This window comes from Colletotrichum navitas (assembly GCF_030913465.1).
Source record: "Colletotrichum navitas strain CBS 125086 chromosome Unknown LY79scaffold_8, whole genome shotgun sequence".
Taxonomy (NCBI): Eukaryota; Fungi; Ascomycota; class Sordariomycetes; order Glomerellales; family Glomerellaceae; genus Colletotrichum; species Colletotrichum navitas.
The window spans coordinates 1-12,101 of record NW_026850554.1 but is presented as its reverse complement, the minus strand read 5'-3'; the positions used below and the strand labels follow the sequence as shown (position 1 = coordinate 12,101).

General features: G+C 56.3%; 5 protein-coding genes across 5 annotated transcripts; 2 read left to right on the top strand and 3 right to left on the bottom strand.

Moving 5' to 3' along the window:
- Window positions 1–37: 37 nt before the first annotated feature.
- LY79DRAFT_507797 (uncharacterized protein) lies at window positions 38–1,552 on the bottom strand (the record flags this gene model as incomplete). Its single annotated transcript, XM_060553862.1, has 5 exons — window positions 38–563; window positions 626–851; window positions 903–1,124; window positions 1,175–1,363; window positions 1,426–1,552. 5 exons carry the CDS (start codon window positions 1,550–1,552, stop codon window positions 38–40), a joined length of 1,290 nt encoding a protein of 429 aa, XP_060418068.1.
- A 1,901-nt stretch (window positions 1,553–3,453) lies between these two features.
- Window positions 3,454–5,027, top strand: LY79DRAFT_541144 (RING-like domain-containing protein). The gene has a single exon (XM_060556918.1). The coding sequence runs from the start codon at window positions 3,721–3,723 to the stop codon at window positions 4,705–4,707; it is 987 nt and encodes a 328-aa protein (XP_060418067.1). The 5' UTR covers window positions 3,454–3,720; the 3' UTR covers window positions 4,708–5,027.
- Window positions 5,028–5,171: 144 nt separating this feature from the next.
- On the top strand, window positions 5,172–7,361 carry LY79DRAFT_599836 (uncharacterized protein). Its single transcript, XM_060561826.1, has 2 exons — window positions 5,172–6,539; window positions 6,599–7,361. Exons 1-2 carry the CDS (start codon window positions 5,480–5,482, stop codon window positions 6,895–6,897), a joined length of 1,359 nt encoding a protein of 452 aa, XP_060418066.1. The 5' UTR covers window positions 5,172–5,479; the 3' UTR covers window positions 6,898–7,361.
- Window positions 7,362–7,376: 15 nt separating this feature from the next.
- On the bottom strand, window positions 7,377–9,140 carry LY79DRAFT_587339 (SPRY domain-containing protein; the record flags this gene model as incomplete). The annotated part of the gene is made up of 2 exons (XM_060560758.1): window positions 7,377–8,646; window positions 8,704–9,140. The coding sequence occupies 2 exons, from the start codon at window positions 9,138–9,140 to the stop codon at window positions 7,377–7,379; spliced, it is 1,707 nt and encodes a 568-aa protein (XP_060418065.1).
- Window positions 9,141–9,442: 302 nt separating this feature from the next.
- LY79DRAFT_647110 (mitochondrial carrier domain-containing protein) lies at window positions 9,443–11,382 on the bottom strand. Its single transcript, XM_060562480.1, has 2 exons — window positions 10,549–11,382; window positions 9,443–10,493 (listed from the first exon to the last, which is right to left on the bottom strand). Exons 1-2 carry the CDS (start codon window positions 11,087–11,089, stop codon window positions 9,769–9,771), a joined length of 1,266 nt encoding a protein of 421 aa, XP_060418064.1. The 5' UTR covers window positions 11,090–11,382; the 3' UTR covers window positions 9,443–9,768.
- Window positions 11,383–12,101: the final 719 nt, after the last annotated feature.

Genomic DNA, 12,101 nt, shown 5'->3' with positions numbered 1-12,101 from the left:
AGCCCATATGGTATCATTTTGATCATAACTCGTAAGACTACTGTTTCGGAAACAGGTATACTTTTACAGGTTTCTTCGGGACAGTAGAGCCCGTTCTTACGCTAACCAGTGGCCACTGGTCGTCCTCTTCAACGGTTTTCGTGTCACCGGTGTTCAGCTCCCTCAGTTGAATACTGCCCCTATCAGAGACGGGTATGTGCAGGCCGCCAAGGCCTCCGCCGTTCAATTTGTACGGGGCCAACGAGAGCCGCGGCGGATATGCTGCGCTCCTCTGAGAGAACGCTTGCGGTGACGGAGCCCGTTGCGGGGCCGGATTGTTCGCCCCCTCCCCGTTTCTATCTCGGAGCCTTCGCGGAAGGAGCGTGTCTACGATGTAGTCTAGGAATGTCTTTGTGGTGCCGAAAACCACAAAGGCCAACAGGCTCGCGGTAACGCCGGGGATGAAAAGCAGGAGGTCCTGGTGCAGTCGGGCGACGCTGAGATCCGGTGCTTCTCTCAGGAAGTCACGGGAATTCTGCCGTGAGGAAAGAATTTGGAACATGATGCTAAAAAACTGGTAGGTGCTTTGTACGTTCCGTCAGTTACGTATATCTTCATTGGCGTCAAGGCGAAGGGCTATCCTTACGCTAAGGCAACGAACGCAATAGTGAAGCGGACCACCAGCCAATTGTCGTAGATGCTCCGGCGGCGCTTCCAGTCCCTACCACCGAAGACGAGTGTGTTGCTGCTTTCCGATCTGTTCGACCGTTGCCCATATTGAACGTTCCAAGACATGAGGTTCCGGCGCGTATAGACGTATTTGATCAAGATGATGATGAGAAGAACGCCGCAGCCGCTCATGCAGAAGCCCACTGAATGCTTTCTTTAGATGAAGTCCGCCAGAAAGAGGTGACGAAACTTACTGAATAAATCTGCTAGTAGGAGGAAAGTTGCGGTCTGCTTCTGAACCGCCTCGAGTCTGAGAGTACCCACTAGCAACGCCGGCAGGAGGACGGCGGTGGCCTTCGCGATATAGGTGGCTCGTTTACGTAGCGAACTGGCTAGTTCGAGGTGGAAGATTGACTGAACGAGAGAGAAGGCCCAGAAGAAGATCAAGGCAGTTTCGACATTGTAGCAGTATAACTCTGTAAAGCGTCAGATAGGCTAAACCACATGAACGGGGAGGGCATCTTACGGATATAGAAAAAGGCCAAGTCAATACCAACTGACGCGCGAGATATGGCCAGCTCAGGGTTGCCGACGTTGGCGTTGGCATGCCGGAACTGATCGAACCTGATATCCCTCCACCGCAGAAGCGTGTGAATCTGCTGGGCTATAGAAGCCGCCGTCGACAGCCCTGTGAAGTACGAAACTAATGCGACATCTACACACAACGATATGAGTAAGCCTCTGAACAGCACTTAACCCGTCGTTGAGTCCACTTACAGCTGAATTCCTCATGATGAGCATAGACCAACCATGCCATAAGAAAACTGCATGATAGGCAGATCAGAGAGTAAACAATAACCCCTACAGATGTGGCCAGCTCCTCCTGAGGCAGCTGGATGGCCATATCAACCCCCTTGGATGTTGGGTTAGCAGGCGAGACATGAACATGGAGCTGATGAACGATAGCAGGGGGGCAATGTGACGGAAAGGAAGAAGAAGAAGAAAAAGCAAGAGTTGGAAGCGCGAGCAAATGCCATGGTCATGCTTATCATCTAAAGCTGCCCTGAGATCGATGCGAGCACCTGCGATCGGCGCATGGATAGCCAAGCCCCGGATACTACCTATTCGTGTGGTGGCAATGGCGCGATGAAACCTAGAGACTAACAAGACTTGGGAAGGAGATGCAAGCGATGCTTGTCTGGCGCTCGCAGGAAGCTGAATGGCGACCAAGCACGACGGCCTGACAACGAGATGGGACTTCCCGACATTCTAGAGCGGCAAGTGGTGTTCAGACCTTGGTAAGAGCCACAGCCCCCATACGCCTTGCAACCGGCGGCACAGAAATGTCTTGACCGGGAACCCTAGGAGGGGGTAGCGGGGCCACTCGGGATGTTCAAGGAGAGCTTTACTCCGTTATATGGTGGGTAACCAAGGTTGAAACGCGATAGTGTGAGAAGGTTTTCCCAGATGACATGACACCAAGACGCCGAGACGAAAGGCTACGAGAAGAGCCCAGCAGCGCACTGGGCAGTACAATATGTCATGGAGAGACAGATGACAGCGTGATGGCATTCTAGCTGGCTTCTTGGTGCGGTTCTGGTGACAACTGCCGAAACAGTAGCACGCAGGCGTCGTTGGAATTTGCTGCAGAAAGCCTGCCAATAGGGTGGCAAATGCTGAACTGAGTGGTGCTAGGTAGTGTGTTTGGCATAGCCGTGTGTGATTTCAACCGAACTGTTGCCGGGATAGCCTCCGGAGACGACCATCGTTACTTGTTATCCAGGAGTTGAGGCATGGATGGCTCGAAACACGCATGGCGAGTGGAGGCGCAGCTTCAACTTGGCTGAGGCGACTGGGCCGATGGCCCAGCGGATTGACGTGACGGCGTCCCTTTTTTTTATTGTTTTCGACAATCTGACGAGTCAGCGACACAGGGTCACATTATTTCGCAGACTCCCATTCTAAAGCAAATAAGCTTCCGGAGAGCATCATATGATGCCTGATTTACCGGGCGCCCTCCGGGGAACGGTGATCATCACACCTCATCTCATCGCAGCCGATTCCAATGGCAAGGGAACATGCCGTGTCCCGGTGCTCGGGGCTCTCTGAAGGACAGGGACAACCATGACGCGAAGTCGAACTAGTGGTTTTGCATTGGGCTTGGCTGCACTGAGTCAGCAGTGATACAGAAGGCCACTCAAACTGATGGTCCAACGGAGCCCGAGCGACGGACATGGCTTCAGGAGTTGGGCCTGATGCGGTGAAGTGAGTGATTCTAGCACCAATAAAGAAAAGATGTTTGCTCGCCGGGGGGGGGGGGGGGTCTCGTGATGTTGGGATGAAAGGGCAAAGGCGCGCGGTGCCAGTTTCTGCCAGATGGAACGTTGCTGAAGCTTCAGTCCAATGCATAGGTACATGAACTATAACTAAGAACCGGGCCATGCCAGCGTGTGTTTGTAGATTAGATGACAGCTGGGCGACCCCAGCCTGCATGAATGCGGAATGCGGACCTGTGAGCCGCATACTTTTGTCCAGAGGAGAAGTCAAGCTGGAGGTTACGAGTGTGATCGGCAGTCGCAACTTCGCGAGCAAAATGCCGTTCCGTCGGGATATAGCGCCTAGCTGCGGCACGAGCTTGCGAAAAATAAGGTCGTGTGGGATTCAGGCGATCTAAACTAAAGCAGACAGATTTTGACCCAGAGCCGTGGAGAAGTGAGTGGAATCGCAATGGAAAATCTCCGGTGGTGGGCCGCCAGCTCCTTCCAGCCACTTTGTGGCTCATGTGGGAAGACGGCGACGGCAGCGGTAGGGAGGAGCCACCTGTGGCTGCGTTCCTATGGGTGCTCGATCATGGTCAATTAAGCATGCACCAGCGGGACGCGTCAAAGGCGCGTCGAAAGCTTCCCCGCGATATAACTTGTTCGACAAACACCCCGACAACTTAGCAGTGCTACAAAAGAACGATTCCGATAGCCCTAGACGGTTTCTTGCATATTGTACCTCTTATTCAATCCCTTCCAGACTGCATACGAACCCTTTATCCGGGTCGATGCTCCGCACTACACCGCCAACATGAACATTGTTCCACCGCACTATAATGATGGCAACAGAGCCTTCCTGCAAGCCTTCTTGGCTCGCGGGACCCTCACATTCGAGGAGGCGCAGACCATTCTTGCAGAGATATTCACAATCGAAGCCGAAGATGGCGAACCGGTCACCACCGAACAGGTCACTCAGCAGGATTTCGAATCTTTCCTGCAAGCAGCCGCTGAAGCCGTTTCTTTCTTCGACTACGAGATCCGAAGCGCTGCCCACCAAGTCTCCAAGAAGCGTGTCTATGCTCTCGTCAACACGGCTTCGGACCCGATGACCCAGCTCGCGACCACATATAATGCCGAACAGATCGCCTTCATCAAGAGACTACTCGATGCCATGTTCGAGACGTACAACTCCCCGCGCATGGAGCTCATGTGCATCACAGAGATGCAGGCGATTAAGCTGGCCCGTCCCTCGCGTCAGCAGAACAACAACCGCAACGATGTCGACGAGGATGGAGCACCGACGCAGACGCAGTCCTCCGCGGACAAGGGGCTGAAGCACAGTGAGGTGGAAGACATGCTGATGAACCTGGTAAACCAGGGCTGGTTGGAAAAGTCTAGGAACGGGTTTTATAGTCTCAGCCCCCGAGCGCTGCTCGAGCTCAGAGCGTGGCTCATCGACTCGTACAACGACCCCGACGCGGCCGCGCAGGAGTGGCAACGCATCAAGTTCTGCGAGGCGTGCAAGGGGATCGTCACCGTTGGCCAAAGATGCGGGGAGGTAGATTGCAACGCACGCCTGCACCACATTTGCGCCGACGCATACTGGCGAACGCAACGCAGCCATAAGTGCCCTAGATGCTCAAGAGACTGGGACGGTGAACATTACGTCGGGGAGGAAGCGCAGACCAGTACGGAGGCCTACAAGAGGGGCCGCCGTAGAAGCGGGGGCAGGAAAAGCAACGTGGCTGACGAAGATGTGCACGAGAACGGTGAAGAAGAAGTCGAGGATGGGGCATGATGAAACATAAAGGTTTGGGACTCCATAGCTCAACCAACCAACCAACCAACCCCTAGATGTTGCGGGCAGTTTTCAGGAAAGATACCCCCCGTACTGGTGGCTGAAGCAGAAGCTAGCCACTCGACCGTCTCAGACACCGAAGCTGTCGAACAAAACAAAACATCTTTTTAATAATAAAAAACAGTCCTATTCTGGATGAACACCATATTTCTCCCACATTACTAGTAGTATACATACATACATACGTTGCCTCACTGGGTCCTAGCGTCCCAACAAGAGAGGCGACGTTTTGGACCCTGGAGGGGCCTCCGATGTGGCGGTGCGCCTTAGCGGGCCTGGGCCCAAGTGCCGGTGCTCGCTTGGGCGCGGTTACCGGAGGGCTCCAATGACAGGACCATGCATGATCATCTGAAAGCATTGAAGTGACATCACGCGTGGCTGTGCAAGCTACTCCAACTTGCTCTCTAGTTCAACCCATCCTGTGGCCAACACCTAAAACTCGCAGGTCATGACGCCGCACGAGGTAACCAGGGCCCAGACTGCATGTGATTCAGAAGCACTTGGCTGGTCGATAAAATAACTGGCTCCGACCGCCTGTATTTCGACGGCAACTCTTCATCTACCGGCACGCATAAATACAAATCACACATTCGCCTTTCAGCCTCGGTTTCTTTGACAACAGCCCGATCGCAATTCCCAAGTCATCGCCCAGCCAGCAAACCTAGCTCTCGGCCTTGGACCCTTCTGACGCAAGACAACCGCTTCGCCCACGATGCTGGAATACCTGAGCTACAAGAAGTTCAAGAAATACAAGACAGAAAAGGAGGCAAAGCAGGCGGCGGAAGGGGAGCAGCAATCGCAGGAGCAAAATGGATCATCCTCGGCGCATCTCAGACCCGACTCGCGGCCTTCGCCGTCGCGGCGCCAGACCAGCTCTCAATCCGTCCTAACAACGGCGAGCGGAGCCACCGAAGGCGGTCCCACACCGCTTTTAGATCGCAAGGACGAGGCCTTCTTCAGGCGCATTCTCTCTGACCCGGACGAGGTTGACTCGGACGACGAGAGCGTTCGTCCGGCGCTGCCCCCGCGCAGCAAGACCCCGGAGTACACGTGGGACTCTGACGAATCCCGCCGCGCGGCCCCGCACCGGGGCCAGCAGCAGACCCCCGTCAAGGCGGCGACGGTCGCCGTCGCCGAGAAGCCTGAGGGCTCAGGGCCCTCCAGGATCCCCGGCAAGATCGCCTTCCTGTTCAACAAGGCCAAGGGCGGCGACAAGGACAAGCAGCTCGAGCCGATCAAGCCCGTGAAGCCTGAGGAGGCGGCGCGCGAGCAGGACGACCTGTCGCGCGTACTCGACGACCTGAACCTCTCGGCGCGCAACAACAAGGCCATCCCCCTATCGGCCGAGTCATCTGAGCTCGTCGGCAAGTTCACCCTCGTCCTCAAGGACCTCGTCAACGGCGTGCCCACGGCCGTCGACGACCTCCGCAACCTCGTCGAAGACCGCGACGGCACCCTCAAGAAGTCGTTCGACAAGCTCCCCAGCAGCATGCAGAAGCTCGTCACCAGCCTCCCCGACAAGTTCACCGCCAGCCTGGGGCCCGAGGTCCTCGCCGCCGCCGCCAAGAGCCAGGGCATCAACGCCGCCGAGGTGTCGGCCAGCGAGGGCATCAAGGGCGCCGCCAAGAAGATGTTCACCCCCACCAGCTTCGCCGACTTGGTCTCCAAGCCCGGCGCCGTCGTCGGCATGCTCAAGGCCATTGTCAACGCCCTCAAGCTGCGGTGGCCGGCCTTCATCGGCACCAACGTCATCTGGAGCGTGGCTCTCTTCCGTAAGTCTCAGTTCCCCCCTTACTCCCTCGTTGTAAAAGATGCTAACACCCACCGGCAGTGCTCCTATTTGTGCTCTGGTACTGCCACAAGCGCGGTCGTGAAGAGCGTATCAAGCGCGAGAACGTGCCCGAGGTCGTCGATGGCAGCGGCCGCATCGAGGAGCTCCCCGACGACCCCGCCCTCCCGGCGCCCCCGCGCTCGCGCACCGAGCCGGCCCGCGCGGACCAGGACCGCCCGAGGAGCCAGAGAAGCGAGCGCAGTCGGCGCAGCGGCAGGCACAGCTCGGGGAGGACGACGCCCCAACGCCGGGCCTCGCCGCCTCCTGACTCTCCCCGGAGAAGGGCGACGAGGAAGTGACGCGGGAAGGGTTTTGGTTTGCCTTACAACGCGTGCCCCCCGTGGGCTCGCACGTCTTCTTTTTCTTCTCTTTAATGACTGGACTGTCACATCCTGGATGTTTTCTAGCGTTTTGCCACGAATGAATGCAACGATGTATGAACGAACGAGCTAGACACACGAGGCGACTGCCTGGTAAGACGGGGTTTTGCAATGATTTCATGTCCTCATTTGATGCCTGTCTACCTAGCCTCGGCTTTCCTGTATGCGAGCGATTTCTCGAAAAGGAGGAAAAAAATATCAGAGCCCTCCCCACCCCCTATATTGGTGGCATTCTCCGATGCCTTTTACACAATAGTCTAATATACAGCCGTGGATCCGCAATGCAAAGAACTTGTAGTGAAAAAAAGAAAAGAAAAAGAAAGAAAAAAAAATTCGGGTATCTCCGAAGCAAAGTACGCTTTTGTGTCGCTCTACCGTCCAACGTGCCAAGACCCCCTTCAATCATCCTGGACCAACTCCTTGATCTCGTCACGCCCGCCAGCTGCGAGACTGCCTGTCTGGCCGGCCTTCTCGCCTTGGCCGAAGCGGTCAATGACCTTGCAGCCGTCCTGGATCCAGAAGTCGACCTCGTCAATGATGTCGTAGACAATGTCCTCCACGATCTGCTCCGTGTAGCGTTCGGAAACAGGGCGGACCTTATCCAGACCGGGGTATCCCAACGCCAACGGCGCCTTGTGCTCGGCCTGGTCGACGTCGACCATGGAGACCTCGTTCTCGGCGTCCTCGACGATGCCGGGAGGTGGGAACCAAAAGTCTGGACCGAAGTTGACCTCTGCGGCGCCGCCTCTGAAAACGCTCACGGCGGGGTAATAACCGAGCATGCCGTTATCGAGGCCCTCGCGGGCGCCGATCTGCGCCTGCGGCTTGGAGGCGGGGGGCAGGAAGGCGAGGAGATCGGTAAATGCGGTTCCCATAGGAACGCCGTTCTTGTACAATTTGATATAGGATCCGGGAAGAGTGCGAAGGGCAGGAACAGGATGATTGGGGTTCGGCGCCTCGACCGAGTTGGCGGGGCCGGAGGAGACAGGAGAGGGGTTCATGAGATCCTCGAGCTCCTTGGTGGTATGGTAGTCGATCTTTTCAAAGTAGATGTGCTGCTTGAAGCGAATGGGGATACGATCGCGGACAATATTGGGCGCATCAAACGCCGCGCTGTCGTCGTCCAGACCAGTGTCCACCGCCGGGTTATACTGACCAGCCAAGACCTTCCGTTGCAGACGTTCCGACGGGAGCTGGATCTCCAAACCGATGACGTCGCCTTCGCGGATGCCTTCTCCCTCTGGGAAAAAGGGTTTCGGGCGCGACATGTAGACCTTCTCGCCGCCAACATCGCGGAATCCGTAGCTGTAGGCGTCGAAGCCAACGGGCGCGTCAAGCGACGCCTCTCTTCTCGCGAAACCCATGCGCACGTGGCCATGCGATTCGGGCTGTCCCTCTGCATTCTTCTTGTCCACAATGCCCCTCGTGATCTTGACCTCCCAGTAGAAACGTCCCTCCCGGATCGCCACATTGGCGCGCGTCATGCGAAAGCCCTTGTTGGTTGTGATGTGACGACCCGTCTGGTCGAAGAACAGATGGGTTGCGCTATCCTCAAAGCTCAGGTGAGGGCCGTGGGGCTCTGCCTCGGTGCCGCGGTAATAGAGCGATGAGGGAAATCCGGGGTCAGCGATACAGTGTGTGTAGTGGTAGCTCTTCTTGTTGTGAACGCTTGATATGGGAGGTCAGTACCGTCGATCTGTTGCGTAGAGGCACTGGCAAACTTACTGCTCCGAAGTCTCGTAGAACTGGATCTTGCCGCCGTCCCGAGCAGGAACATCATGGTGGTGTATGAAAACAGGAGGACGTGCGGGCTCAAAGTCGGAAGGCTTGGGGGGCGCCAGCTTGTAGCGCATCGGACTGTAGTCGCTCTGAGTAGGTTCGCGATGCTTGGGGTCCGGCGTGCCACGGTTGCTGTCGCCGCCGAAGGCGCCCTTGGACTCGCGCTTCTTCAGCGACTCCTTCTTGTTGCGCTTGGCAGGCATATCGTCGGAGCCTTGAGGTTTTGGTGTAGATCGAACTTCTGGATTGAGGGGGGAGGGTACGGAAGGACTGAAATCCTCTTCAAGCGCAGGCCGCTTCAACGGGATCGCAGTCGAAGCAGCAAGGGAGCCGCTCGGGGTCGGCTCCCGAGGTGGGGGAGGAGTGCCCGAATCGGAGGTCATCTGGTCGGAGTTTCTCAGTGTACGCGCAATTCCTTTGACTGCTGTTGTGTGAGCAGCGGGTGCAGGTTGAGGGTGGAAGGAGAACAAGGTCGCGGGTTCTTGTCGTGAGGCGCGCGTTTCAAGGTGGAAATTTCGGGAGCTGCTCCAGAGAAGCTAGCAGCTACCAGGCACCCCGCGTCAAGCTCCCTCACACAGGGGACACACAAGGGGCCTCGGCGGGAAAACAGCAGGGGTATATGTGCACTATACGCTAGTGGGGCAGGCACTGCAAGGCTGCCTTTGACAAATGGAGCTCGCTCATGGGAAACCTTATCGCATTCTCAAACTGATTCATATGTAAACTCATTAGCTGGCTGACTGGCTTTCACATCCAGCTTCTTCGTCTCGCACCGCATGGTCTTCTCAGATACCTGGTATCACCCTTTAAGAACAGATGCAACATTTGAAATGAGACTTGTCTTTCGCTCTATCGGCTCTATTGGGCATTGCGTCCATCTACCATGTCAGTCAAACGCCAGTCCCCATGTTTATCCTTACAAATTGTACAGATGGGCTTCCTTTTTACAAAAGTTTCTCCATCCCATGCCTGATAACCCCAGCCCTACCTCTACCTGCCCTGAGAGCAGCCTTAAATGGCATGCTCCTGCTGCTTCTCCACAGGAGGGTTCCAAATCTCTAACTGCTTAAGAATACGTTGGTACAAGAACAGCATCGTGCCGCTCTGAATGAAGGTCCATACACCACGGGGCCCCACGCCCCTGAACCAGCCGCTAAGGCCCTCTGTCTGGTATATGACCTTGAGACCCTGGATGACAGACGAGGTCTGCAGGTTCACGGCGCCGGGGCGAGGAGTATGCGTTGACGGCGATGACGTTGATATGTTGCGCGTCTGGGATTTTGATGTCGAGGCGTGCGCAGCGCTCTTAACCGCCGGTTTGCTCTCTTTCGGTAATAGGTCAGGATGTACTTGAGTCTGCAGCCTTGTCTTGACGACGTCCAGGGGACATGTCATGACGCCAGCCAAGCTTCCAGCGAGCCCGCCGGTCAAGAGCTCCAGCGGTATGCCAACGTCTCTGCTCTGCTTGTATGTGCGAGCCCAGGCGTGGAACTGTTCCCAGAACATGAACTGGAGTGCTGAAAAAGGCAGGTCACGATAGAGCGTCGCTTGGTAGCCGTGGAAAAGCGCCGAGAGTCCCTCTTGGCGCACAATGGTCCGCGCCGCATCAACGGTGCCTCTGTAGTTGTATCCCGACTTGAAGTAAGGGTTGTTATAACGTCCCTGTAGTTGCATGCGTGTCTTCAGCACCTCAGACGGGACATAAACGATGGAGCCGGCCAAATCTCCGAGGAGCCCTAGGGATGTTCAGTTAGCCTGTGCTTTTCAATTCTGAGCTCGGATTCGACGAACCGGCTGCGAGGTAGGCCAGGTGGTGTTGTAGGCCGTGGTCGATAAGAAACCGCTTGCTCCATTCGTATGTGCCGAAGAACATCATGGTGCCTGGAAGCGAACCGCTCAGTGCCGGCACCCATCCGCCATAGAGTCCTCGTCTGATGCCCTCTTGCCTCCATATCGTATAGTACGATGAACCGAGGGATGTGTACTTTGGCGGGATATGCGGGTCGCCCTGTTGGCGTGTCTTGACCGTGTCCAGGGAGTGCATGAGCATGTCTCCCGTCGACCCGCCTAGACCTCCAGCAATCATTGCATGGAGATAAGGCGGGCGGCCTTCATCTTCGAAAGACTCATCCTCCTGTGGGCTCATGTCCTGTCTGAATGGCTGTGTGTTGATTCTGATATCCGGCAAAATCCCTCCCGTCTGTCCCGCATATCTATCCTCCTCCAAGGACACCGCCGGCGCCGGGCTCGAGACCGAGAATCCCTCCTTGATCGTTTGCGCGTTGTTGTCGGCAGGGGCAAAGTAGCTGAAGATACGGTCAGCGACAGACATTTGCGAATGCTGTCTGTCGCAATTGGACCAGGTTCTCGTTGGTCCGCGTCTAGGCCGACTCCCTCTCGTGCAGCGAGTGCTGGTATCGGCGCGTTTGTCAGTGTCGTGGCGGGGGAATCTTCGAGCAAGGCAGTCGGTCGCCCGCAAGGGGATGGCGACACCGTGTTGGGATTTGAAGGGGGGGGGGAGAGGAGAGGCCTCCTCGTCGTTGATTGTCGCGTGGGCTTACTGCGCGGGCAAAAACTTGGCGGCGGCGAGGAGCAGCACATAATCATATCGAAATTTCATGCAGGGTTCCCGGGCTCTGGAATTTTTGCTGGTGTGCACAGACCACCTGCCGCGCATCGGTCCGGCTGCGTCACTGTGAGCTTTCCGTCCTTTCCGCTGGAGGTACCTTAACATTGGAGCTCCATGGGCGGCCGGCTGAGAGACCCTGAGTGGGAGCTTCGAGCTATGACACGGATAGTCCGCGCCGCTCTGTGCAAGCAATGGACCCTGAGACCCGGACGGGCTAGAACCACATTTGTTGATGGTGTCAGGGGAATCTTGATTTTATATACGATAGTATACATGGTGAGATTTCGGACAAGCTCAAATTCTAGACCAATGACCCGACAGAAAGATAGGTCGCCTGCTTCTTAGTACTGTACAAGAGAACCCACCCGTCTTGCACTCAGTATCTCGGCTTGAACTTGTGATCCTCCCACCTCACGCGTCCAAACTTGCGCCAGGGCCAGATATTCCACACGCATTGCCCGTCGACCAGCGCCATTGATATCGGCCCGTATGTGTTGCTGTCCAAAGTCTGATCTTGCGGTCCGTCGCCCTCGACCCAGATGTGCCCTTGTGGTACCCTGGCTATGCGTTCCGGGTACGGCGCCCTCGTCGTGACATATTCTCCCTCCAGTGCAATAACTCGCTTGATTGCAACAGTCTCCGGATTATATGGGCTCCTATAGTAGGGAAGGGGCGGAGGAAGTCAGCTCACCCAGCATCTTTGATTTCCGACAGC